The following is a 26960-nucleotide window of genomic DNA, read 5'->3' as shown; positions in this document are numbered from 1 at the left end:
CAAGACCGTAGACGTCAACCGCTCCCATCTTCACACACCCAGGGAACACAGGCAGAGGGTGAGGGGACTTGGGAGTTCTTATTTCCTCCACTTTTCACTGACCCTTCTCCAGCAGAGATCCAGAAGACAGCTACTAATCTAGAGATAACGACGCAGGGCAGCCTATTTCTAAGCACTGTGGACAAATGTGTCGGCGCGGATAGCTGACTGCATGTGCTTCCCTGAAGGGAATGCTGTTTAATGTCCTGTCCATTCTGGATCAGAGCCAACTGTTCTCTTAGTACTGTGTATACACACTATCATCATGCTTGCAGATGGCACAGGGCAGGCCCAGCAGGAGGCACTGTTCAGACAGGCAGTTTTCTCATCGGCATCAACCCTTTCCCAAGAATCAGAGTTAAGCAAGTGACATTCTGAAACTAAATCCAACCCCCAACTGCTAACAGAAGACTCCCCTGTAAATTCAGTGAGGGTGAAAAAAGAAATGAGGTCTTAGATTCCCAAGTACGCTTTGCTCTCTGTGTAACAAGTATTGGAGAGGAGAAATAGAGGTTCAAAGAGATACCCAAGGAGCACTCACCCCTTTATTGGCAGCAATGCAGCATTCAGCCAGTCGTAGCCAAAGCCGGGGATTTGCATGATAAACCTGAACAGCTTCAATCAGACACTCGAAGGCTGCAAGAGGCCTCCCGATGTGTAGCAGCTGGATCCCACAGTTATAGAGCAGCTCATACCTTTTGTTGCTTAGCAATGTACACATGGGTCTTCCAGAAAACTTTTTGCCTAGCGATCAGAATTGGAGACTAGATCATTAAAGTTCAGTTGCACTGAAGGTATTTGTTTTTCCAAGTAAACCCTTGTATGTTTAGTACCCAACAACCACAATTTAAACTGTCATCAGTGGCTCTCTCCATGCTTAACCCTACAAGAATCTGTCAGTCATATCAGATGTCTGTGCTAGTTGGGACAGAGATGCCCTTGCTTGTGTCAGCTCTCCCTGGTTGCTTCAGGGAGCCAAAGAACTGAAGTGAGAGTCACTGACTCCCTGAACCTTCCAGCACCTTCAGCTTGGTCAATCTGTTACCACTGCTACACGTTTCCAGTGATTCATACCCACAATAGGACCACTCGCCATATATATTTTTGCCTGCCTGCCTTCCTTCCTTCCTTCCTCCCTCCCTCCCTCCCTCCTTCTTTCTTTTCTTTTCTTCTCTTTTCTTTTGTTTTTTTTGAGGCAATGTTTCTTTGAGTAGCCCTGGCTGTCCTTAGAACTAACTCTCTTTGTAGACCAGGTTAACCTTGAATTCAGAGATCTGCCTGCCTCTGCCTCCCAAGGGCTAGAATTAAAGGCGTGCGTTAACATGCCCAGCATAGAATATATTTTTCATCAACTAAGTACTTATGATTTTAAAAATTAGAAAATTGCTTGATTTAAAGCATTTTTGATTAAGGATCCATATAATCTGATTGTTCAATAACAAACTTCAGCAATGCTTTAAGGCTGTCAGATGCCACCAATACATCACTTTGGAAGATCTGCCAACAATTTAATAATGCGCCGGCCTGACAGTCGAGAAGTCCTAATGACTAATTAAAATTGAATGACATATCATGTAGGATAACGGATTCAAATACAAAACAAACTGAAGTAACTGAATTCTTTTTGTCTTTTCTTTTCCCCCATGCCTGTGTGTTTTTGTATTTGAATCTAAACTAGAGGTCAAGAATCTCCCTCAATCTCTCGTTTTCTTTAGGCAGGCAGTGTCTTTCAATCAAACTGAAGCTTCTTGATAGAGGGGCCTCACTAGCTGGCTTGTTCCAGGACCTCACCTTTGCTTTCTAAGGTTGGAATTACAGGTGAGCTGCCCTGGGCATACAGCATTTATGCAGATCCAGGGGTCGAAAGTCTGCTCCTCTTGTGTAATTGCTGAAACATTTCCTCAGCTCTCGCTTTTTTATAATTCAAAATTTTCTTAGCTTCTTAATACCAAGGGGCAATAACTACTAAAAGTCTCCAGAGCCAAGTCTGTACACATGGCCTGCACCCTTGACAGGATGGCTGCTACTCCTTTTACTATGACATCTTAGAACAAACCTGTCTCGTCCTCCAAGCCCTGACTGTATCTCCCATACCGAGGTCTCCTGCCTGATGCTTGCTATCTCAGTCACGTGTTTCTCAAGGAGGACACTGCAGTTCCCAGCGCTTCTTACCTGGATCAGTGCCACCTGCACTGAGTTGGGCACAGACATTGTCATTTTCTTGCAGAGCCTTCTTAAAGTAGAAAATCCCCAAATTGTGCTTGCTCATGGCAAAATGGATGCAACCAAGATTATTCCAGAACATGCACCTCAAGCATTCACCTGAAAATAACACAACACAAACCACTTTATCTACAGAATTTTGTTTTTGCAGTCCCTCATATAAAAATCAGGCCTAGCTGCTGTCAGTTACCTAACCTATTTGGAATGTCACTTAGTCACTAAAGGACAGTTCATGAGGCATGGTGTAAGTGTGAGGACTAGATAGGGTGACACAGACACCCTCTCTAGCAGATATCATTTTTTTTTTTTTTTTTGGTTTTTTCGAGACAGGGTTTCTCTGTAGCTTTTGGTTCCTGTCCTGGAACTAGCTCTTGTAGACCAGGCTGGCCTCGAACTCACAGAGATCCGCCTGCCTCTGCCTCCCGAGTGCTGGGATTAAAGGCGTGCGCCACCACCGCCCGGCTAGCAGATATCATTTTAAAAAAACCCTGCATACTTTTTTTCTGACTTCATTTTCAACAAGTGACAAAAAATTAAAAACAAATATATACGCCATCTGTCCACAGTGAAATACAGTACAAACTGCAAACAGTGAAACAATCTAAACACGGAGGCTGGAGCTCAGTGCAGTGCTAGCACTGGCTTAGCATGAAAAGGGTCTTGAGTAGAACACATGCATGCACATGGAAAGAATAAAATACACTAAGGGAAGAATAACAAGGAGAATGTATCAACAGAGTAAACAGTACTGGGAGGCAGAGGCAAGTGGATCTCAGTGAGTTCAAGACCACCATGGTCTACAAAGCAAGTTCCAAGAAACACAGGACTGTTGCACAGAGAAACCCTGTCTTGGAAAAACAAAATAAAACAAAACAACAAAAACAAAGAGTATAGAAATCCTGTTTCATCTGAAGCTTAAGTTCCCATTCTACCTACTCTATCCACCCACCCATCCATCCATCCATCCATCCATTCACCCATCCACCCACCCATCCACCCACCCATTCATCCATCCATCCATCCATCCATCCACCCACCCATCCATCCATCCATCATACTACACCACCTGAGACAGGATCCTGTGTAAAAAAGGCTGCCTCACTGCAACTCTCCATGCAGTTGAGAGTGACCTAATTCTCTTGCCTCTACCTCCTCAAGTGTAAAGATCACAGATATGTACCGGCTCTTGGTGTGTGGGGTACTAGAAATGAAGTCCAGTGCTCTGCACATGACAGGTGAGCTCTACCAACTGAACTACATTTCAGATGATTTTTATTATTTTGAGAGAGGGCCTCACACTGTGGCCCTGGTGGCCTAGAATTCACTAGGTAGCTGAGGCTGGCTTTGAACTTTGGAAGTCCTTCTGCCTCATCCTCCTGAGTGCAGGGACTGCAGTATCTTCTCTCACACCTGACTGGGCACGATTTCTTACCTTAGGTATTATCTCATCTGGTTTGTCAGTTACCCTTGACATGTATGTCAGAGAGGCCTTCTGCCTGCTTCAAACACTCATGCCCACCAATATTCCTCATTTGTTCTGTGACTTGATCTTGAATGTATGTGTGTATTTGTGTTTTTAATCACAAAAACAACATTTTTTTTTTTTGTGGTCAAAATCTTTAGCTATTTCTCCAAACTCTACAGCATTAGGATTTTGGATAATGTTCAAGCAAGCCTTCTTCACCACAGAGCAGAATATTCCTCCCAGTTTCTTTCCGGGCTTTTGTTTTATTTTTACATTTCAATCCTTTACCTGGATAGATTTTCAACTTTGGTATAATGAAAATAACCCAAACTTAGCTTTCACTTTCACTATTTATGGACACTTGTGTAGTGGCAAAGGAGTAGTGCATGCCTATAATCTTAGCACCTGAGAAGTAGAGGCAGTGATACAGAGTTCAAGGTTATCCTTGGTCAGACAGCAAGTTCAAAGATAGCCTGGTCTATGTGAGATTGGGTGTGGTGGCTCGTGCCTTTAATATCAGTACTAGGGAGCCTGAGTTAGGCAGCTATCCGAGTGTGAGGCTGGCCAGAACTGCATAGTAAGACCCTGTCTTGAAACGAAAATTACAGAAAAATGTACTAGTTGGCATGGCATACTTTACACTTGCAACACACAATGCCAGATTATGTCAAATTGGTAACAGGATATTCACTGCTAAATATCAAGGCTGTATGCTTTGAATATTTATATATTTTGTTTTTTTGAGGCAGGATTTCTCTGTTAGCCCTGGCTGTACTGGAACTTGCTTTGTAGATCAGGCCGACTTCACGTCTAGCTCTAGACCTGTTGCAGTTTTTTCAGAGTGTACTTGTGATTTGAGAGATCATTTTATACCACAACAATAAAAACATTAGAAACAGAATTGAGGAGAACAGGCTAGGGATGTGGTGTAACAGGCTGGGTGCTTCCTAGCATTCATAAGCCCTTGCACATCAACAATCCCCCAGCACCACATCACCAGGGGCAGAGGCACAAGCCTGTGCTTCTACCACTGCAGAGCTAAGAGGTAAGATTAAAAAAAAAAAAATCCAGGTCAACCTTGACACACTCAGTTAAATAAACAAGATTAGCCCAGGCACAGGAGATACAAGACCCAAAGCTAAACAAACCCAGGACGGTTAGGGGTGCTTGTTTAAAGAATGTCCAAGAGGAACCAAGAATACAACTGACTTTCTCCACTCTCCAGTGAACTCAGACACCAAACTGGAGGAAGGCGGAAGGCCCACAGGTTTGTAAATAGAGATTATGTGTGCATCAGAACAGAATCTAAAACAAAGAATACAAACATTCAAACACACACACACACCAGGAACAGGTAATGAACAGGTAAGGTTAACGTAAAGGAAAGATGTGATGAGCCCTCTTTCAACGTGGAAGCAAATTATACGATAAAAATTTTATTTTTGCATGAAGAAATAGGAAAACCCTGTTTTAAGATAGAGCTCTGAAAGGCAGCTTGGCTAGCCTCAAATTTGAGACACCCGTACTTCAGTCTACCCAGTGATGGGATTAGACTGTGCCACCTACCAGACTTAGAACATTTCCACCTAAAGATGAACCAACATCACTCCGAAAAAGAAGACTGGTGTGTGGGGTGGGGGACCCCAAGTAATAAGGAGTAGACCAACCAAAACTTTACAGTTTTCTTTTACCTGTTTTCATGAAGCCTGGATGCTCGGCAATGTTTGAACTATTTAACAGCTTCACTGCTTTTCGATAATTGCCCCTTAAGTACTCAAAATTGCTTTTAAGAAACAGGGAGGGTGCAGACTGTAAAGAAAATATAAAAGTGATTTAAAATTTGTTTTCAGTTCTTTTTTGCATGATCGGGACTACACCGCTGTGCATGAAAGTGTTTAGGACATAAATCAATCAGCTGAATCATGCCACAGAAAACAATCTCTAAATGCTGCATGGATCTTGCTATTTAAAATACTGAAACCTTACAGAGAACAGCCTGTGATGTGTCCACCTAAAAACACTATGACACGTGTGCATAAGAACAGAGCTCGCTCACAGAGTATTAAGTGACCGTCCCCATGCACTGCAGTCTCCAGGTGCCCAGCACGGTCTATGTTCAGATGATCTTCTGCCCTAGCCCCTTATGCAGTTGGGGATACAAACACACAAGGCTGGGTTTGGCTTAACTGGAAGCCAACTGTACAGCACAAACTAAGACTTTTGTTTTAATGGTTATTGCAAAATTGATGCTAATGGCAGTTTGAATGAGAATGCCCCCCTAGACTCATATATTGGAAAACTTAATCCCTGATTGGTAGAACCATTTGGAAAGGATAAGGAGGTGTGGTCTTGTGAAGGAGGTGTGTCACTGGAGTCAGGCTTTGAGGTTTCAAAAGTCCACATCACTCACAGACAGCTATTGATGCCTTGTGCTTGTGGATCAGACAGAAGCTCTCCACTACTGCTCCAGCCCCCTGCCTGCCTAACTGCCATGCTTCCTGCATGATGGTCACGGACTCTAATCCTCTGGAACTGAGAGCCCCAAACTAAAAAATTCATTTCATAAGTTGCTTTGGCCATGGTGTCTCCTCACAGCAGGAGAACGGTAATTTAGAGAGTGATCTTCCTTATTTCTTTTTGATTTTAAAAAAGATTGTGGTGTCCTTTAATCCCAGCACTCGGGAGGCAGAGGCAGGCGGATCTCTGTGAGTTCGAGACCAGCCTGGTCTACAGAGCTAGTTCCAGGACAGGCTCCAAAGCCACAGAGAAACCCTGTCTCGAAAAACCAAAAAAAGAAAAAAGAAAAAAAAAAAAAAAAGATTGTGGTGGCTTGAATAAGAATGGCCTCGATAAATCAGACAGCGGTGACACATGCCTTTAATGCCAGTATTTTGGAGGCAGAGGCAGAGATATCTCTCTTGAGTTCCAGGACAGTTGGGGCTACACAAAGAAATCCTGTGGGGAGGGGGAATTAGCCCCCCATAGGCTCATATATTTGAATGCTTGGTCATTAAGGAGTGTCACTGCTTGAAAGGGATTAGGAGGTGTGGTCTTGTTGTTAGAGTAGGTGTGGTCTTGTTGAAGAAATATGTCAGGGGTAGCCTTTGAGGCTTCAAAAGCTCAAACCAGTTCAGTGCTCTCTGCTGCCTGGGGATTTGTAAACTCAAAGCTACTCCTCCAGTGCCAGTCTGCCCATGTGCACCATTCTCCCCAGCATAGGGATAACGGACTAAACTTCTGAAACTGTAAGCCAGTCCCATTTAAATGCTTTCTTTTATAAAAGTTGCCTTTGGTCACGGTGTCTCTTCATAGCAATAGAACATTGACTAAGACAAAGACAAGTTATTTTTTTAAATTATGTGTGTGGTGGCGAGGGGTGGAGGGGGAAGAACAGACATACTGAGTATGGATGCTACGGAAACCAGGATAAGATGTCAGATATCCTGGAGCTGGGATTTATGGTCTTGAACTTCTGACCCTCCTGCCTCCATCACCCAAGTGTTGGTACTGTAAGCCTGAGCCCCCATACCCAGGCTTTTTATTTACATATGTACTATGGAGAAATGTCTTGCATTTGTTTAACTCTGTAAAGCTGTTTACTTCACCTGCGTAAAATGCCTGATTGGTCTAATAAAGAGCTGAGTGGCCAGTAGTTAGGCAGGAAAGAGGGATAGGTGGGGCTGCCAGGCAGAGAGAATAAATAGGAGAAATCTAGGCTCAGGAGAAGGAGGAGGAGCAAGAAAAGGAGGAGAGGAGGGTGCGGGGGCTTAGCCAGCCAGCCACACAGCCAGCCCTGTAGTAAGAAGGAAAGAAAATATATAGAATAAAAAAAGATAAAAAGCCCAGAGGCTAAATGTAGTTAAAGAGAAACGGAATAATATAAGTTACAAAAGCTAGCTAGAAACAATCCAAACTAAGGTTGGGCATTCATAAGTAAGAATAAGTCTGGGAGCAGGTGATGGGCCACCAAAGAGCAAAGAGTGAAAAGTCAACTACAGAGGACTGCTTGCTAGGCTAGTGCTCAGTGCTCTACCACTGAGCTATCCCCAATGTTTCTCATTACTTAGGATTCAAGTTTACCTTTCACCTAATAACCAATAACCAGTTATAACGGGAAACCGTATTACTGTATGAAAGGAAGAACGTTAAAACAGCAAGTTTTGTTTGTAGGCACTACTCTTTCTATCCCTCAATTCTTTCTTTGGATTTCAGACGACTGTCAATAAATTCTCACGCTGTCTGGCCTCCAGAGAGTGCTGATTCAGAGTGCAATCACACACAGAGGTCTGGACACTGGAGTTTGAAAACCTCCATCCCAGCATTTACTCATTGGCTCATAAACATGCTCTCCTTCTATGGTCTAGTTCACCCTCTCTCTCAGCCTTCTGTTGGCCCAGAGATGATCTGGGCACTAAGAAATCATAATCTCAGGATTATGATCTAGGCGGAGCCACTTCCAAGTCAAGTGTTCATGGCCTTGGGTATAAGCAGTAAACTATACAACAATCACCAACTATTTTATATATTTAGGATTTTTTCCAAGACAGTTTCTCTGTGTTGGAATTAAAGGCGTGTGCTGCCACAATCAATTTTTAAAAACAAATATGTATATGTGCTGAGGCCACAAGAGAACAGGTAGCCTACCCTCTCTCCCTGTTCTGTTGAGACAGGCTCTCCCGGAACCTGAAGTCTGTGTTTTCAATGGTAGGCTGGAAGCAAGCAAGCCCGGAATCTTCCTGGACCCCTCAGAACCTGGGTTAGAGGCATGTGCTTTACCACTAAGCCACCCCTCACCGAAAACTAACAAATCCTCAGTCTAAATAGAAAAGTCAGAAACTGATGCCACAAGAAAAAGTCCAGAAAGAACTTACATTTCCAGCTGTGTTCATGACAGACTTGATTTCCCGTTTGCACGCTTTCAGGGACTTCATCTGGATGTATGCTCTGACTTTGTACTGTCGAGGAGGAAGGGAGGGGTGTAAGAGGTGGGCCATTTACACATGCTCAAGTTCTAGTTTCCAGTGCAGGACACTAGTTCTCATCTGCTTACAACACAGTCAAATTCCAGTCACATACAAATGCATCTTATAAATTATCTTAAATATTTGTTTTCTTTTATTTTTTGTGGTGCTGGGGACAGAATCGAAGGTGTTGTGCATTGTAGACAATAATTCTACTCCTGAGCAAAAAAAAAAAAAAAAAAAACCCTACAAATCTACATCTGCATAATTTACCTTAAATGTATAATTTTAAATTTTCATATATTGACTTATCATATATTCTATGTTATTTCAAAGTCCTATAAAGTAACTTAAAGAAGTTTTATGTGTATATACATATATACATACATACACATATATATTTTAAAATGTATTTGGAGGGAAAACTATACTTCTAAACTACAAGTCTTCCAAGCTGAGTGAACACACTGCCTCTCAGACTGCTTCAGGGCACACCCACCCTTTGATGTACACTACCTGGTGTATCTTGGACTTTGCAGCCTCGATTAGAGCTCCACTCTCAGCCTTAGGATTAGATCCATCTTTGCTGCTGTTATTGCCAGTCTGTATAACAGTGAAACAAAGTTAATCAAATAGTTATGACCATAACTGATTTTCAAGTGAGCTACGCACAAAGTGCCCAAGTCAAGCAGTCCTAGGCCATTTTAAACTGAGCCTGCTGCAAAGCCCACTCCGAGGGACTATGGGTCAGGTCAGTATGGCATTCCTAACAGGAAACTCACCGATGAACATAACTATGGACCCATTTAAAGTCATGCATGTCACTCAGACTATCTCTCTAGATACTCTGCCTTCTTACACCCTCCTCTGTCAGAATCCTGCCAGCACCACTGAGCCCTGACTTCCCGAGGAAGGATTTCCCACTCTCTCCTACTCGGACCCACTTCCCTTCTAATGAGTGCACTTCGGCACTCTCCACACTCAGACCCTGCTCATTTCAGTACCACCATTCATCCCCTTTGTGCTGTTTCCTCCATTAGGACAGTTACTCTGCTCCATCCCTCCTTTTCTGACTGGTCAGTCTGCATATTCAAATCAAACACTCAATTCCTGGAGATTCTCTAATTTTCTTCCTCTCTCCCCATGACCTCACTGTACTCCATCCATCCCTTCCCTACAGAGGGCCCCAAGGACAAGGGCTCAGTGTTCCTACTGTCAGATTAGAATCTACTGCACATAGACATGCTGTGGTATACTGTTCTTGTATCCTGTAAAGATTTGTCACTCGTATTGGTTTAATAAAACACTGATTGGCTGGGTGGTGGTGGCGCACACCTTTAATTCCAGCACTTGTACTCAGGAGGCAGAGGCAGGCGGATCTCCGTGAGTTCAAGGCCAGCCTGGTCTACAAGAGCTAGTTCCAGGAATGGCTCCAAAGCTACAGAGAAACCCTGTCTTAAAAAACCCAAAAATAAGTAAGTAAATAAAAAAAAAAATGCTGATTGGCCAGTGGCCAGGCAGAAGTATAGGCGGGGCAACCAGATTAGAAGAATTCTGGGAAGAAGAAAGGCTCAGTCTGCAGCTGCTACCCAGATGCAGAGGAAGCAAGATGAAAATTCTGCACTGAGAAAAGATACCAAGCCATGTGGCTAAACATAGATAAGAATTATGGGTTAATTTAAGTTCTAAGAGCTAGTTAATAATGAGCCCGAGCTATTAGGCCAACCAGTCTATAATTAATGTAGGCCTCTGTGTGTTTCTTTGGGACTAAATGGCTGTGGGACCAGGTGGGACAGAAACTTCCATCTACATATATATATTTGCCGAACTAAGGTCTACTTCAACAAATACTATAAGTACCAAGTATGAAAATGAAATATTATACAACACAAAGTTTAGGAAGATTGCTAAGAGCATTTAGTTGGAATCTCTTAACCCACCTGTGGGGGTTGAAAATGTAGACCACGCAGATGTTAGTAAAAGAAAAGTTTTTAAAAGGCAGTTTACAAGGGTTAGACAGATAGCACAGTTTCTGTGAATCACACTCCATAAAGCTGCTAGGATACTAGCTCACATGACAGACATGGGGCACACTTTTTTTTTTTTTTTTTTTTTATGGGGCACACTTTTAAAGTCTCAGTCTGATGCTTGGGAACTCACCTCGTTCTTCCCGTTTTTGTTGCTGCTGCCCTGTGATATCATTTTTTCTAGGACAGCAAGAAGATGCAGAGCTTTCTCAGCTTGGTGGGTTAATATATACAAGTCCACAAGCAGAAAGCACACTGCTTGGGCAAATTTTTCTTCTGACAAAACAAACACACAAACAAATAGGAAACGTTACAATCCAAGGTTGAGCATACACCTCTGCTTACTCCTAAACAGGACACAGAGCTCCGCAAAACAAAGCACATCTTCATTCAAACAAAGAATGTCACTAAAGCCATGAAAGAAAGCAGTATCCTTTCCTGGTGCTGCCATTGTTCTAGTGGGGTCTCCAGGCCTCATTCAGGCAGTCAGCGAGTATTCTTTTACACAGTCTTCATAGAGGCAGCCATGTAGTGGGAAGAAGCCTTAATTCAAGCATTTGCTTCATTACTTACTAATACACAATACCTCTGCATACCACTTAACTTCCAATTTTTATTTATTTTAGTATGACTGCATATGTGTGTGCATGTGTATTTTTCCACACATAAGTGTACACAGAGTATGTGTGGAAGGTCAGAGGCTTTGCTTGATTATTGCATCTAAAAGTCTCTATTTAATCAACCTCTATCTTCTTACCTGATTTTAGCACTATTCCATAGCATTCAACTACTCCTGTGAGAGTGACAAGGACAACGATTTCCTCTGTTAAGCTCACTGCAATGCCCCCTACACTGCCAAGCCATGCCTGGCTCATAGCATTGGTGTGTGCACTCAATAAATGTGCTATGTGAAGAGCATGCCTATCAGGGCTCCAACCTGCACAGATACTCTAGAAGAGAAGCACAGCTACAGAGATGGCAGAAAGTTCCATGTCTGTGGGAGAGGAGAGGAGACAGCCACACAACATTTATTTTAGGGCAGTGACTGTACTCTGTATATCCAGATGCACAAAGTACACCAGGAGTAAATCCTGACGTAAGCTATGGACGCTGCGGGACTGTGATGTGTCACCGTGGCTCATCCACTGTAACACGCACACCAATGGGGCAGCTGCTATGGGAGTTACAAATGTTGATGAGGAAGGCAATAGGAAAGAGCTGCGCTCTCCTCTCAATTTTGCTATGAATCCAAAACTGCTCAGAATATAACCAAAACAAACAAACAAAAAACCCAAACCCCAAGTAGTAAAAAGTTAACAATTTAGCTGAACATGATGCTGCACGCCTTTCATCCCACACTCAGAGGAGGCAGGCAGACCTTGGACAGTTCTAGGTCAGGCTGGTCCACGTAGCAAGTTCTAGGTCAGTCAGGGTTACACAGTGAGATACTGTCTCAAAAATAAAATAAAGGCGAGAGAGGTGGCTCAAAGGTTAAGAAAGCTTGCTGCTCTTCCAGAGGATCCGAGTTCCTGGCACCCACATCAGGCAGCTTACAATTGCCTGTAACTCCAGCTAACTTCCAGATATCTGTATTCATGTGCACACACCCATACATAGACACACCTCCAACACATATCATTTAAAAAGTACTTAAGCCAGGCAATGGTGATGCATGCCTTTAATCCCAGCACTCAGGAGGCAGAGGCAGACGGATCTCTGTGAGTTCGAGGCCAGCCGGGTCTACAAGAGCTAGTTTCAGGACAGGCTCCAAAGCTACAGAGAAACCTTGTCTCAAAAAACCAAATAAAAATAAGAATAAAAAATAAAAAGTACTTAAATTATAAATAAATGAATTTAAAAGTTTAAATAGAAAAATTGAAGTAATTACAATAATTTTCACAAAAATGAATAGATCTGTATGACTTACACTGAATTTTATGTTCTCTTAGCCACAGTAGAGCTCAACAGCATTTTGTGAACTGTTGGCAGAATTCAGAAAAGCTCTGCCAATGCTTTCTAGCACACAGTGGGGAGCAATTCTGACAGATAGTCCCTAATACACAGTCCCTACCACTGCCTCTCTCCTGGCTAGCCTACCAGTCACCAAACCATCAGAACTGAAAGACAGGTAACTCAAAATGGTTCCCTAGAGTCATTCACCAACTGCTCACCGAGCTGTCAGAGGCCCTACATAGCCTCTTCCCAAGTGCCACCGGGACAGAAGCACACTCCTCCACCTGCTGTATAGGAACCACCAATAGACCAGGGTTCGTTCGCAGCTTCTGAGTCCCCTTAATGGTCTGATCTAACAGAAAGCGCAGACTCCCTGTGGACTGGAGAGCACTGGTGCTCTCTAACCATACACCAGCAGCTGTTTATCTGCTAGCTCCTTCCTGCTCATTAGCACCCACCTTTCCCAATTCTTAGGGCTAGCATCAGAATGCAAACACAAACCCCTACTTGCTCTCTGCATGCACAAATTTCAGCAGGGCAACAGAGAAATAAAATACTACACTGTCCTTCTGCTTTTTGAGACAGGGTTTCTCTGTAGCTTTGAAGCCTGTCCTGGAACTAGCTCTGTAGACTAGGCTGGCCTCAAACTCACAGTGATCCGCCTGCCTCTGCCTCCCGAGTGCTGGGATTAAAGGTGTGCGCCACCACTGCCCGGCTCCAAAATGGCCTTTTAAAAATGTTTACTTTAGACACATGAATGTTTTGACTGTGTGTATGTATGTGTATGCCTGGTGTATGCTGAGGCCAAATGTAGGGCTGGGAGGCAAACCCAGATTCTCTACAACAGCAGTAAGTACTCCAAAACACTGAGCCATTTCTCCAACCTGCCCCCATCTCTTTTTCATGTATATTATGGTAAAAAGGGCTCTGAAATAAGGTAGTATTTAAGAGGAAAGAAAAGGCAAACATCTTTCTACTATCTAACAGTTCATTCCTTCCCTTCCCCTCTTCCTATCTTCCTTCCTTTTTGATAGGGTCTCATGAAACCCAGGTCTCAAACCCAGTATGTGTCAGAGGACGACCCTGAACAGCTGGTCTACCAGATGCTAGGATCACAGGCATGTGACAGCATATGGGGGCACCTTTAAAGCTCAGGTGAGGAGGAGTGCTAAAGGAAACTGGACTTCTCTAAGTGGCATACAAGCTTATCTGGTCTAAACTCAAATTGAGAAAGACGGAAACAGCTTTATTTTTGGTCATTTTATATGTGTGTGCCCAGGTATGCAGTTGAATGTGAGTACATGTGTGTGGAAGACAGGAATCTTTGCGGTTGTTCCTTAGTGAACCTTCATGTATGTCTGTGCACCAAATGCATACCCGGTGCCTGAGGAGGCCAGAAGAGAGCATCAGATCTGAGAGTGACAGATGATTGTGAGCAGCTATGTGGGTGTTGGGAATTAAACTCATGTCCTAGGAGAATAGCCAGTGCTCTTAACTACTATCTCTCTCCAGCCATCTCTCCAGCCCCTGACTCCAGTACTCTGAGACAGGAATTTCCATAGCCTAGAGCTTCTGAAGCAGGCCAGGCCACCCAGCCAGCAAACTCAAGGGATCCACCTGTATATTACAAGCACACACTACCACACTCAGCTGTTTTCATATAGGCTCTAGGCAGTGAACTCAGGTCCTTACACTTGCAAGGCAAGCAGTCCACTGACTGAGCTATTCCCTTTAAATGCTGACATATAGATTTAATTTAGGTCATCTGGATAAAAAGCATTTTTAGAGAATTTTGCAAGTAAGACTGGATGAGATTTCTGGCTTGACAGATAACATACCAAATGGTTCTATGAACTGATAAAGCTTTTCACCAACAGATATGGCCTCTGTATACTGTCGCAGATGATAAAGAATGACTGCTTGATTATAATACAACATGCTGTTTTCAACGTCATCTAATCCATCCATCTCTTCAACAGCTGAGTGAACCTACAAAACAATCCAGACAGAATGTGCTCTAACAACAGTACGACAGACTGCAAAAGTGAAAGACCTCAGCTGGATGTGTGGCACACCCCTATAATCTCAGCGCCTAAAAAGCTGAGGCAGCACTAGTGTAAATTCAAGATCAGCCCAGGCAATAGTGAGTTCCAGGCTAGCTTCCGAATAGCTGTGAGCGCAGATGTGCACTGCCACGCCTAGCTCTAGCACATCTCACTTTCTCACATCCCAACAGTACCTTCACTAGGCTGGGGCACACACTCCCAATCCCAACACTGGGAGGACCAGAGAGGCAGATTCCTGAGTTCAAGGCCAGCCTAGTCAATAGAATGAGTTCCAGGACAATCATGAAGAAACCCTACCTCAAAAACAAAATACAAAACAACAAAAAATAGTATCTTCAGGTTTTTAATTTTTTTTGCTTTGTTTTGTTTTCCGAAATAGGATTTCACTGTAGCTTTGGAGCCTGTCCTGGAACTAGCTCTTGTAGACCAGGCTGCCTCGAACTCACAGAGCTCCGCCTACCTCTGCCTCCTGGGTGCTGGAATTAAAGGCATGTACCACCACTGCCTGGCTCATGTTTTTAATTTTTTAAAAAAATTTACTTATTTGTATTTTCTTTACGAGTGCTCTGCATGTATACCTGCAGGCCAGAAGAGGGCATCAGGTGTTATCAAGATGGTTGTGGTGCTGGGAATTGAACTCAGGTCCTCTAGAAGAGGAGTCAGCGCTCTTAACTGCTGAGCCATTTCTCCAGCCCATATTTCCACTTTTTAAAACAAGATTTCTGAGATGGGTCTCATTCTATAGCCCAGGAGGACTTCAAACACACAGCAATCCTCCTGCCTCATCTTAACAAGTGAGGGGATTATAGACTAGGTTTGCATTTTATTTCCATTGTTTTTCTTGTCTGTTTGGAACAGGATCTCACTATAAAGCTGTGGCTGTCCTTGAAATCACAGAGTACTGTCTCCTGAGTGTTGGGGTTAAAGGCATGCACACACCTGGCTTACTTGTGGGCCTTTTTTTTGAGAAAGGGTCTCCTGTAGCCCTCCTTGCTTGGTCTAGAACTCATTTTGTGAACCAGGCTGCCTTGAATCTCTTTACATTTCAAAACAAATCTCTAGCCGGGCGCCACCACACCTTTAATCCCAGCACTCGGGAGGCAGAGGCAGGCGGATCTCTGTGAGTTCGAGACCAGCCTGGTCTACAAGAGCTAGTTCCAGGACAGGCTCCAAAACCACAGAGAAACCCTGTCTCGAATAACCAAAAACAAAAAAACAAATAAAAAAAAACCCTCTAATTATGTATACCACACATAACGAAAATTCTAGTCATACTAAAATTAACATCTCTTTGCCATCATAAAGATTAAAACGAATAATTATATAATGTTATAAGATTAATTCTGACTGACATTTCCCCAAATCATGCAGTGGTTTAGTAAACACAGATCCAACAACTTTGGTGTGGCTGATGGCATGGAACCTCAAACTTCACAGAAGAGTGGTTCACAATCAGACTTCAGCTACACATACGGTTGAGCATGACATGGCAGGGGAGTTCGCAGGGTGGGAAAGACCCTGGCTGACCAGCAGCTCAAGGGAGCTAGCTCTTCATTACTTATCCAGCCACTACCTTCATATTAAAAGTTGTCTTAAATAGTGAAAACTCCATTTCGAAAGACAGGCAGCCCTTCTTGTAATATTAGTTTATTTGATTTGAAAATTTCTATTATTGTGTGATCAAGTGTAGAAAGCCCCTATGAAAGCTAGAAGCCGACATCACGCATCTTCCTCTATTGCTCTCCATCCTTTTCTTGAGACAAGGTTTCACACTGGCTTTGGCTGGTCACTGCCTCCCCGGTGCTGGGACTGGAGTAATAACTAAGTCCAAACAAAACTTATAGCAACAAAGGATTCAGAGAAGTAGAAATTCTGTCTTTAATATCAAGCAAGAAATCACATTTATTTTCCTTAACTATTTGTATTTCACAACTTAACACAACAAATTTTTACAGTTAAATTCATTTATCACCTGATTCTTCAGCTGGTTAAGTGTTTGTCTCAAATTATCTGTTGTTGTTTGATTATTTTTAAAAAATTCAGCTACTGCTGTATTCAAAATTATTTTGTAATCATCTTTGTTTATATCTTGGAGACAGGCAAGGTGTTGCAGACAGGCATCATAATTTCCAGACTAAAAAGAAAAGACAAACAAAACCACACATATACACACAAAATTCCATATTAGCTTTAAGAACAATACAGCTTTTCCAAATATGTTTCCCTCATCTCACTTATGTTTTAAAGTGGGAGTCCCCTTAGCATTCTAATGAACGCCCTAGGTAGAGCAATAGGCACGCCAGAGAACACTGTGTTACATTTTCCTAAGACTCCAACTCTCACACCAGTAAGCAGAGCTCTAACACATGTATGCAGACATGATAGATAGTGCGCACATGTTGCTGGCAGTGTATGGATCGGAGGCTAGCCAAGAAAAGGAACATAATTATTCCAAAGGTCAGATCCTTTGGAATTCTTTTGTTTAATGTGCATGTATATCATAAGATTTTTTTCATACTGTTTATGTCAGATAAGTTGCAATTCTGACAACAAATATTTGGTGGTCCACTTTAAAGTACATTCAAGACAAGAAATGGACAAAGTAGGGAAATGAAGACTGACCCACACATTTATCAATCTAAATTTAAAAGACTCAAACAACATTGGAGTTAAAACATGTTTATGAAAACAAAAATTTGGGGGTGGCTCAAAATATTTCCAATCTTTTCAGCATGTTTATATAAAATGAAACCCACTTCTCCCTAAAGTTAATTCCTGAATTATGACAGAATAAAATTTATAAAATTTAGATTTGTTTTGAAGTGAGTTCTACTCGGCAGACCCATTCCGAGCAGCTGAAGAGGGAGACCGTGTCTTACTGTGAAGGCCTGGAAAGCACTGGTAGACAGCTCCTTCTCCTGGTCAGTGACCCCAGACGACTGGCCTGCCCCTTCATGTTTCTCGGCTCCCTGATCTGCAAACACAAAGTTTCTTTAGAAATGGAAGCTGGGGCTGGCAAGAGGGCTCAGCAAGGGAAAATACTGTTTGTACGCAAGACTGACAACCCAAGTTTGATCCCCAGATCTTAAAAGATGAAGAAAACTAACTTCCACAAGTTATCCTGACCTCCACACGGGTTCCATAGCTCATCACATGTCCACGCACACACAAAATATGAATCTGTACAATGAATCCGTTCTCCATCTGTTTTGTTGTTTTTTGGGGGGGGGGTGTTGAGGAGTAGGTTTAGATACAGTGTCATGTAATCAATAGCCTCAAACTCAGTATTTCACTCCTAGTGCTGGGCATGTGCCCTACACTGTCACGTGTGTGTCTCTGTATGACTGGGGATTTAGGATCTTGAGCACTTGCTCTGGTTACCAGACCTGAGGTGACATCCTATGCCCCAACAAAATGTGGCCGCTTATCCTTGATAAACTAATTAAAATAGCCAAGTTAATAGTAAAAAGCAGAAAAGGGATTTATTCAATGTGTCCTAATAATGTCCTCAGGTCTACCTTCAGGGTTCTGAAGTTAGGTTGAGGATCAAGTAGAGAGCCAGAGTTATATCTAAGCAGACTCTAGTGAAGGTGCGCACGCGCACACACACCCCCGCCCATGTATGCTTCCTGTGAACTGAGATGATAGTAGTGAGTTGAGATTATAGTGACTTAGAGGAAGAGCTCTTACCTAGAATAGACAAGGTCTTGGGTTCGATTCCCAGCAACACAAAAAATTAACAAACAAACAGGATGTAAATCAGCTGGTAGACTTTTTGCCTAGCACCTATGGTTCAGTCCTTTGCACTGCATAAACCAACTATGGTTGGTGGTGCCTAGCACTCCAGAGGCAAAGTCAGGAGACTCAGGAGTTCAAGGTCATCTTCATTTAGCCATCTAAAGGTCAGATTAAGACAAGAGACCCTAACTCAAAAACCACTGTTTGGGGGCTGGAGAGATGGCATAGGTAAGAGCACTGGCTGCTCTTCCAGAGGGCCTGAGTTCAATTCCCAGCAACCACATGGTGACTCACAGCCACCTGTAAGATCTACTGCTTGTAGGGGAAGCCCAGCCCAAGGGGGCGTGTTCACCTTGGGCTAATGTTTATGTATAAATCGGGCGTGACCCCCTCATGCCCCGCCGGTCCATTTTGTACTTCCGGTTTCATCGCTGGATCCCTGGTGTTGTAAGTTATTTCTTCATTAAAGTTTACCATTTCATATTGAGCTAGCCTGGTTATTACACCGCATCATAGTGCCCTATTTATTCTGGCATTCAGTAAACATGCAGAAAGAACATTGCACATATAATAAACAAACAAACAAATTTTTAAAAAATAGATTAAACCAAGAACATTGTTGGTTTAGAAAGCAGAGGCAGGAAGACTGTTAGAAATCCAGGAGTTCAAGACCAGCCCAAGGAAGATAGTGGGATCCTGTTTCAAAACTAAAATACAATAAAGTGCTCATGTTGGCAGCACATTTACTAAAACTGGAATGACAGCAGATCAAGAAGGCCCAGCTGCAGGGATGACTTGAAGATCTGTAAAGTGTTCCACACTTAATACCAAAACCAAACCAAAGTAAGGCAGTAGTGATGTTGGCTGTGTGGTAGAGGGTAGAGGTGCTTGCCTAGCAGTTAGGGCTGTGGTTGAGCCCCAGCACTGGGGGGAAGGGAGGGGAGATCCTAACTATTCAGTAAGGTATTGAAGATTTCAGATTTCTTTTTCTTTGAGACACTAGCTCAGGCTAGTCTCGAATTTACTATATAGCTCAGGGCTAGCCTCAAAAATCATGGCAATCCTCCCGTCTCAGCCTCCCAAGCTCTGGGCTTCCAGGATGAGCCATGGTGCCCATCTAGGATACTGAAGATTTTAAGCATCTATCATCGACTAAAATCAGACTCACAAAACAAAAACAAAAAAAAAAAAAAAGCCGGGTGGTGGTGGCGCACGCCTTTAATCCCAGCACTTGGGAGGCAGAGGCAGGCGGATCTCTGTGAGTTCGAGACCAGCCTGGTCTATAAGAGCTAATTCCAGGACAGGCTCCAAAACCACAGAGAAACCCTGTCTCGAAAAACCAAAAAACAAAAACAAAAATAAAATCAGACTCACATAGCCACAGACGTCATAATCCCTAGAAAATAGAAAAAGACTGGGGCTGACAGACTCTGGAACTCATTTCCATGTCTAGAGAACTGAGTTGCATATTCTCAAATATTAATCAACCATAGTTCACCTACATCTTTTACTTCAGAATAACAATTAAAAAATACTTCAGTGAGATTACTGCTGTTTTGCTTCTTCTGCATGTGCAGGGCTGTAATCAATTTCCCAGTGTTTTAAGAGCCATGCACTACTTGTAGCTGCTGACTGCTTACCAGACAGCGTCTGCACATAATCCCACAGTGTGTCTTTACTTGTCCAAAAGTATTCTCCATTGCCAATGGAAAGCGGGGACGGTCGCTCCTCCAGAAGCTTCATCTTCCTTCTGCCCTGGCCTAAAGAGCACGGCTGACGCAGGCGCACAGAGCTCTTGGATGCACAAACCTTAACATTCTTTAAGCTGAAAGACTTCATTTCTAACCACACACACACCTTTAGGTTTCAACCACAGAACAGAAACGTAACACCTCTTCCAAATGAAAAGAGGTCAGTTAACTGAAAGCACAGACATATTCCAACACAGAATGTTAACACTTCAAAGCTGACTGGAGGATGCGGGCAGTCAAGGAACGACTGAAACACAATGCTAAGGCTGCCAGGCAGTGTGGTCACAAAACATCAGCAATGCCTGGCAAGGCAAAGTTTTAAATGATATCTTTTCATTTTATTTTATTTTGTTTTTGAGACAGGCTCTCATGTAGTCCAGGCTAGCTTCAAACTCACTATGTGAGTTTCAACGATTCATCTCCACTTTCTGAATGCTGGGATGAAAGCCCTTACTGAAGTCATCAGAGAGCTGCTAGGACAGCTCAGATGTGGTTTCTACCACCCAAAGGAAAAGCTGAATTCATCCAAACTGATATTAGCTTCAATACAATGCAAAGAAGTTACAAGGTCAAAGGTGTTATGTGGGCTGAGGAGATGGCTCCGTGGGTGAGAGTGCCTACTCCGCAGCAAGACCATGTGAGTTTGAACCCTCAGTCCCCATGTAAAGAGCTGGAAATGGCTGTACATCCTTCTTCACAGAAACAGAAGGGTCCTGTCTCAAGAGAATGAGATAGTGGAAGACATGTGTTCTCTGGCCTCCACATGCTAGCTCGTACCCTCATGTATATGTCTCACACACACACACACACACACACACAGAGAGAGAGAGAGAGAGAGAGAGAGAGAGAGAGAGAGAGAACACAAAGGGGTTATATTTTACAGTTCCAGCCCAACAAACTATGTTCCTTCTATTTTAAGATAAGCACAGCTGGAAAAAAATGGGAGGACACACGTTCCAGAAACCAAAGTAAGGTACTGGAATCCTAATTCCCAGTACTTGGAAGGCAGTGGCAGGCGCATCTCTGTGAGTTCGAAGCCAGCCTGGTCTACAGAGGTAGTTCCAGGACAGCCAGAGCTGTTACACAGAGAAACTCTGTCTAAACAAAATCAAAAAGAAAACAAACAAACAAAATCAAAAAACATTCTGATCAAACCTGTTCTCGGGGTAGCTGGGTGCCATGGTGCATGGAGGCAGAAACATTGTGGGTATAAGGCCATCTTAGAATACTAAGCAAATTGGAGGGTGGCAAGCGTGATCTCCATCTGCTCTTCGCCTTTTTTGTCTTTTGTTTTGTTGCGACAGGGTCCCAGTCTGTAACTCAGAAAGGCCTAGAACTTATCACATTTCCCAGGCTGACCTCAAACCTGTGTGCTGTTCTTCTGCTGGGATCAGGCTGTGTCAACACGCCTGGCTGACTTGCTATTTTATCACAAGATCTCTCTTACACACTCAGGAACCCCACCACCCATCATATAACACAGTCATAGGGCCTCACCAGACACAGGCTGGGATGCTGTCATTTCATCTTGGACATTTAGCATCCAACACTGAGGTAAATTGGGCATGATGACACACATCTGTAATCCCTGCACTTTAGGAGGTTGAGGCAGGAAGACTTTGAGCCTGAGGCTAGTGTAGAATCTACTGGTTCATCAACTGCCAAGGAGCCACATAATCCAGAAACAAATGAAAATCTGTTCTTCTCTGTTAAACAATCCTCAGAATCCATTTAAAGTCAGACAGGATGGTGTGTCTGTAATTCGAGCACTCCCATAGTGAGATAGATGGGCAGTGAAGACATCCGAATCTCTTGGGAACCTGGAAGGCAACTGTCTTGGAGTATACAGCACAGTGGCAAACAACCAAAGAGATCTTGCCCCAAATACAAAGTGAGCAGCTAGAAGATGACTCCGTGGTTAAGAGCAGCATATTGTTTTCCAGAGTTTGGTTCCCAGTACCCATGTCAGAGGGCTCACAATTGCTTGTAACTCTAGTTCTAGGGGACCAACACCCTCTTCTGAATTCTGCAGACACTGCACTCACAGGTATATAACCACATACAGACACACAAATGTATACATGCAATTCAAAATAAATCTTTTCCAAAAAAGGGGAAGATGAAGACACCCAAGGCTTTTCCGTGACCTCCACACATGCCATGGAACATGTGTACCCCTCACATTTTAAAGCACATATACACACATACCATATACATAAATTTACAAGATGAAAAATAAAACAGATCAGTGAAGCAAACAGGATGGATGGAAAGAGACTGACAACCCTTTCTGCAGGCTGATGTGAACAGAGAAAACTTAAAGAGTGTGCGCTATTCATCAGAGGACCAGAGTCTGGAGCCTAGCACCCACATGGGGCAGCTCATAACTGCATGTAACTCAAGCTCCAGGGCATCAAAACACCTTCTGGCATCCTCCAATATCTCTCCAAATATGCATATACCCACACGAAGACACGCACACATATACATAACTAAAAATAAGCCTTAACCTGGGCAGTGGTGGTAGGTACCTTTAATTCCAGCACTTGTGACCCTGTGAGTCCAAGTCAGCCTGCTCTACAGAAGCAGTACCAGAACAGCCAGGGCTATATAGAGAAACCTCATCTCGAGAAACCAAAAATAAAATAAAAATAAGTCTTATTTAAAAAAAAAAGACTAGTATGAAAGAGAAAATATGGAGACCCAAAGGTCAGAAACATGCCACTGAAAACAGCAGGTTCGTGGGAACTTTGCCAAACTCATCTCCTTCATATAAATCCAACATCTCAGCAGGAACAGGGTCCTCCTCCAAGAACATCAAGGCTGCTCTGGATCTTTCTTCTTCAGTTAGACATGTCACACAGCTCTTAGCAAACCAGGGTTAGGCCCTCAGGGCAGGCTGTGCTACAGCCACGTCAACACCTGCAGCAGTGCCTTTGCGAAGGAACAAGTGACCAGGGAAGCAACGTGCATGACCGAGCTAGAACTCAAACTGGGTAGTCCTACGGATCTAGAAAGATGATTTTAGAAAATGAACGTGATGGCCTCAATCAGCCAGAACATGTTAATTAACAAGGACGAAGTTGGTTCCTCGTCTGGACTTGGACAGGCACTGCATACCCTCCCGCCGTCCTACAACACGTGGATCGTCCATGCACTATATTAAGATCTCTGCTCAAACATTACCCCAGCAGGGGTTGGTTCAGCAGAGGGCTCAGAGGGTAAAGATGCTTGCAGCCTGAAGGTGTAAGCCTGATATTTGAGTTCAATCCTTGGAAGTCAAAGCATGCATAACACATGCATTCACACACACTCACAGATAAAACATTAAAAAAAAAATCACCTGGGGGCTCAGGGATTAAGAGCACATACTGCTTTTCAGAGGACCTGAGTTTGATTCCCAGCACCCACTACCACATGTACCTACAGATTCGGGGAATCCAATGTCTCTGACAGTCTCTGCAGGTATATGTGTTAAAGTGCACGCACCCACAATTAAAAATAATTATAAAAAACCAAAACCACAATAAAACCAAAATCTCACAAGAAGCCATCCCTGACCAACCTATCTAAAATTCTATAGCAGCAGGCATGGTGGCACACATCCATTTAACCCAGGCCTCTTGAGGCAGAGACCGTAAGTCTTTGTGCATTTAGGAACAGCATGGTCTACAAAGCAAGCTCCAGGCCAGCCTGTGACCCTGTCTCAATCACTAATCAATTTATCAACCAATTCCACAGTACACTCTGTTAGCTCAACACCCGACATCTTTATTGTTTTCTTCCGGGACCACTGAGAGGATTCTCCAGCGGTTCTGTTTATCTGCACCTGAATTGGGACAGGCTCACTTTAACAAGTTCGTTTGTCAGTTGTGGAGATGGGAACCACCTAAAACCTATGTCACCTGACATCCCCCCTTTCTGATCATATTTCACTGTAAAAAGCGTGCCGACCACTTTAAATTCTTGTCGCTTAAGTTTCTTTCACTAAACCTGAATACAGTAAATATTACTTTCTTGAAAGAAACAGGGCAGATTTTCCAGGTGACAGGCTGATATTCCCTAGTGGAATAGCAGAGAGACACTACAGAAAACCATAGAGAATAAGAACTTAATCTTAGGGCCGGGCAAACGGCTCAGCAGCACTTGCAGAAGGACTAAGACCAAGTTCCCAGCAGCCACACGAGGAGGCTCACAACGGCACAGAGCAGAACGCCACGTCTATCTAAACAGTTTTCAGAAAGAGGATTTCACAGGACACAGGAAAGTTGCTGACCGGAGGCCACTTTCAGTGGCTGAACCTGGGGACCTTCAGACAACCGTGTATGCTCGGGAAGACCTTTCCTTGAAGCATCTGGAAAGCGGGGTGACACAGCTGAGCTTCCTGGGCCAGAACGATCTTGGAGCACAAGGCAAGGATGGTCTGCAGTGGATTCAAGAGAAGTCACAGCAGAAAGCCACTGGAGGTGGGACCCGAGGGCTCCCAGCGGAGACAGCTGAGAAGAGGGAGGCGCGGGGGCACAGGAGCGAAGACAAGTGGCCTCGAGTCCCCCACGCGGGCCCCGCCGTCCCCGCGCACAGTGTGTCAGCCCCCGGGTCGCGGCGCGGGCCCCTCACCTGCAGGCTTGTCTGCAGCCATCTTCCCACCTCGGCTCGAGTTCTTCCCTGCAGGTGGCGTGGCCCCGACTCCCGCCGCCGGGCTGGCCGCTGTTTCTGCAAGGCGGGGGACAACGCTCAGCTCAACCCGGCTCCGCTCGCCTCTGATTCGGGCCTGGACGGACCACGGGCTGAGGAAGTGACGAAGCTACGGTTGGTCGTCTAGCAACAACACCTACATATCCGCCTGTACAGGGCTGTTTTCCCCGCCATCCACAGCTTCCGCCCGGTAGCGGCCCAGGAACACACTACTTCCGGGGCGGGGCCAGCTGCGCCGACAGCTGGGCGTGGGAACAGTGGCTGGTCTCGGCCCCGGAAGCTCGTGCCTGTGCTAAGCCGGAAGTGAGCTAGGGCAGATCCTGAGTGAAACAGGAAAAGGTAGGGATTTTTGTTCCGCGTTTCACCAAAATGCTAGGCATCACATCTGACGTTTATGTGCCAAGCGCTGGGCCTGACATGGCCTGTACTGACTCACTGGTTTCCCACAACAACCCTATGTTGCATTCCCTCCCTAGATAAAAGACATTTTTTTTTTCTGAGACAGGATTTCACTGTGTAACAGTCCTGACTGTCCTGAAACTCTCTGTGTAGACCAGGCTGGCCTCAAACACATAAAGATCCTCCTGCCTTTGCCTCCCGGGAGCTGGGATTTAAGGCGTATGCCACCACTGCCTGACCCAGGCCCTATATCTTTCTTTCTTCTTTTCTTTTGCAATATTTCTCAGTGTAGCCCTGAAACTCTCTTTATAAAAGAGGGTAGCCTTGAACTCAAAGATCTGCTTGCCTCTGTCTAAGAAGTGCCAGGATTAAAGGCATGTACTCCTGGCCAGCCCCACATATTTCTTTCCCCGCAAATTGCATACTGAAGTGTTTGGACTTGCTTTAACATTCTTTAGCCACAAAACACAAAGTGCATAAGAACATAGAAGAAACTAATAAGCAGCAAAAATGCACTATGGACATGGGAGTTGTGATAATCACTGCTTTTGCATATATTTGGAATGCTTTACAATAAAATTTTAATGACAACACGAGGCTAAACCCTTTTCATTGTTTGTATCCTAAAGAATGACTCTTAGCTCTGCACATGCTTAAGGATGATCTTTGTAGCAATGTCTTTAAAGTGTAAAATTAAAAATAGCTTCAAGGAGGCATCATCAGTAGAGTCAAAAGTTTTCTTCTGCATCTTTCTTAAAATCTGAGATAAAATCTTGTTGTTCAGTCCAAGTTACCCTCAAACTCAAAATCCTCCTGCGTTGGCCACCCATGCGCTAGGATATTATGTATGTGCCATCACATCTAACCTCTAAGTCTTTTGCCCAAGATTTATACCAACAGAGGACTAGTTTGAAAAATAGGAACCACTCTAAGCATTTTAATAAAATACTTTATTACTTTCTTCTTGACGCAGGGTCTGGTCTTGTTTATAGCCCTGACAAGCCTTAGACTAGACTTCTTCCTTTTGCTGCTTGTCGAGTCCTGTGCTTGTATCCCACCATGAACTGCTTAGTTAATTTTTTTTAATTTATTTATTTTGTATATAGTGTTCTGGGCACCAGATCTCATTATAGATGGGTGTAAGTCATCATGTGGTTGCTGGGAATTGAACTCAGGACCTCCGGAACAGCAGTCAGTTCTCTTAACCTCTGAGCCATCTCTCCAGCCCCTTAGTTAATTTTTTTCACATTTACTTATTCATTCATTCGTGTGTGTGTACAGGTGTGCCACAGTATGTATATCTATGGAGGTCAAAGGACAGTTTGTGGGAGTCATTTCTCTCCTTCTACCATGAAGGTTTTGGGAATCAAACTCATGCCATTAGGCTTGGTGGCAAGTGTTTATGCTCTGATCTATCCTGCTGGCTCTTGGCTTAATTTAAAAAAAAAATCAAAAGAAAATTTAAAAGATCCTATGAGGAGCACCTGGTGTGTGGTGTGTTCTTTTAATTCCAACACTCGGGAGGCAGCAGCAGGCAGATAGATCTCTGATTTTGGCTACGTATAAAATATAAAAATGTAACTAAAATAAATAGGTTAATGCATTTTATTTATCTATTTATTGCCTTCACTTCTGTCTCAGGA

General features: G+C 43.6%; 1 protein-coding gene across 7 annotated transcripts in view; it reads right to left on the bottom strand.

Annotated features, from left to right (window-relative positions):
• Cnot10 (CCR4-NOT transcription complex subunit 10) overlaps positions 1 to 25106 on the bottom strand; it is a 45972-nt gene extending 20866 nt beyond the window's left edge. For 2 of the 7 annotated variants that reach the window (XM_041677394.1, XM_041677393.1), the window contains exons 1-10: positions 24841 to 25106; positions 17614 to 17708; positions 16707 to 16868; positions 14507 to 14657; positions 10849 to 10991; positions 9205 to 9291; positions 8599 to 8682; positions 5419 to 5536; positions 2212 to 2361; positions 581 to 783 (exon numbers count right to left, since the gene is read on the bottom strand). In XM_041677394.1, the coding sequence (XP_041533328.1) occupies positions 581 to 783; positions 2212 to 2361; positions 5419 to 5536; positions 8599 to 8682; positions 9205 to 9291; positions 10849 to 10991; positions 14507 to 14657; positions 16707 to 16868; positions 17614 to 17708; positions 24841 to 24862 (1215 nt within the window). In that variant the 5' untranslated portion in view covers positions 24863 to 25106. Of the gene's footprint in view, positions 1 to 580; positions 784 to 2211; positions 2362 to 5418; positions 5537 to 8598; positions 8683 to 9204; positions 9292 to 10848; positions 10992 to 14506; positions 14658 to 16706; positions 16869 to 17613; positions 17709 to 24840 lie in introns of those variants that run through there. The other 5 variants (XM_041677395.1, XM_041677396.1, XM_041677397.1 and 2 more) reach the window with 5 other exon arrangements.
• Positions 25107 to 26960: the final 1854 nt, after the last annotated feature.

This window comes from Microtus oregoni, unplaced genomic scaffold, assembly GCF_018167655.1.
Source record: "Microtus oregoni isolate MIOR12 unplaced genomic scaffold, Mior012 000028F_ref0000031, whole genome shotgun sequence".
Taxonomy (NCBI): Eukaryota; Metazoa; Chordata; class Mammalia; order Rodentia; family Cricetidae; genus Microtus; species Microtus oregoni.
The sequence above is the reverse complement of the archived record's forward strand: the minus strand, read 5'-3'. Positions and strand labels throughout refer to the sequence as shown.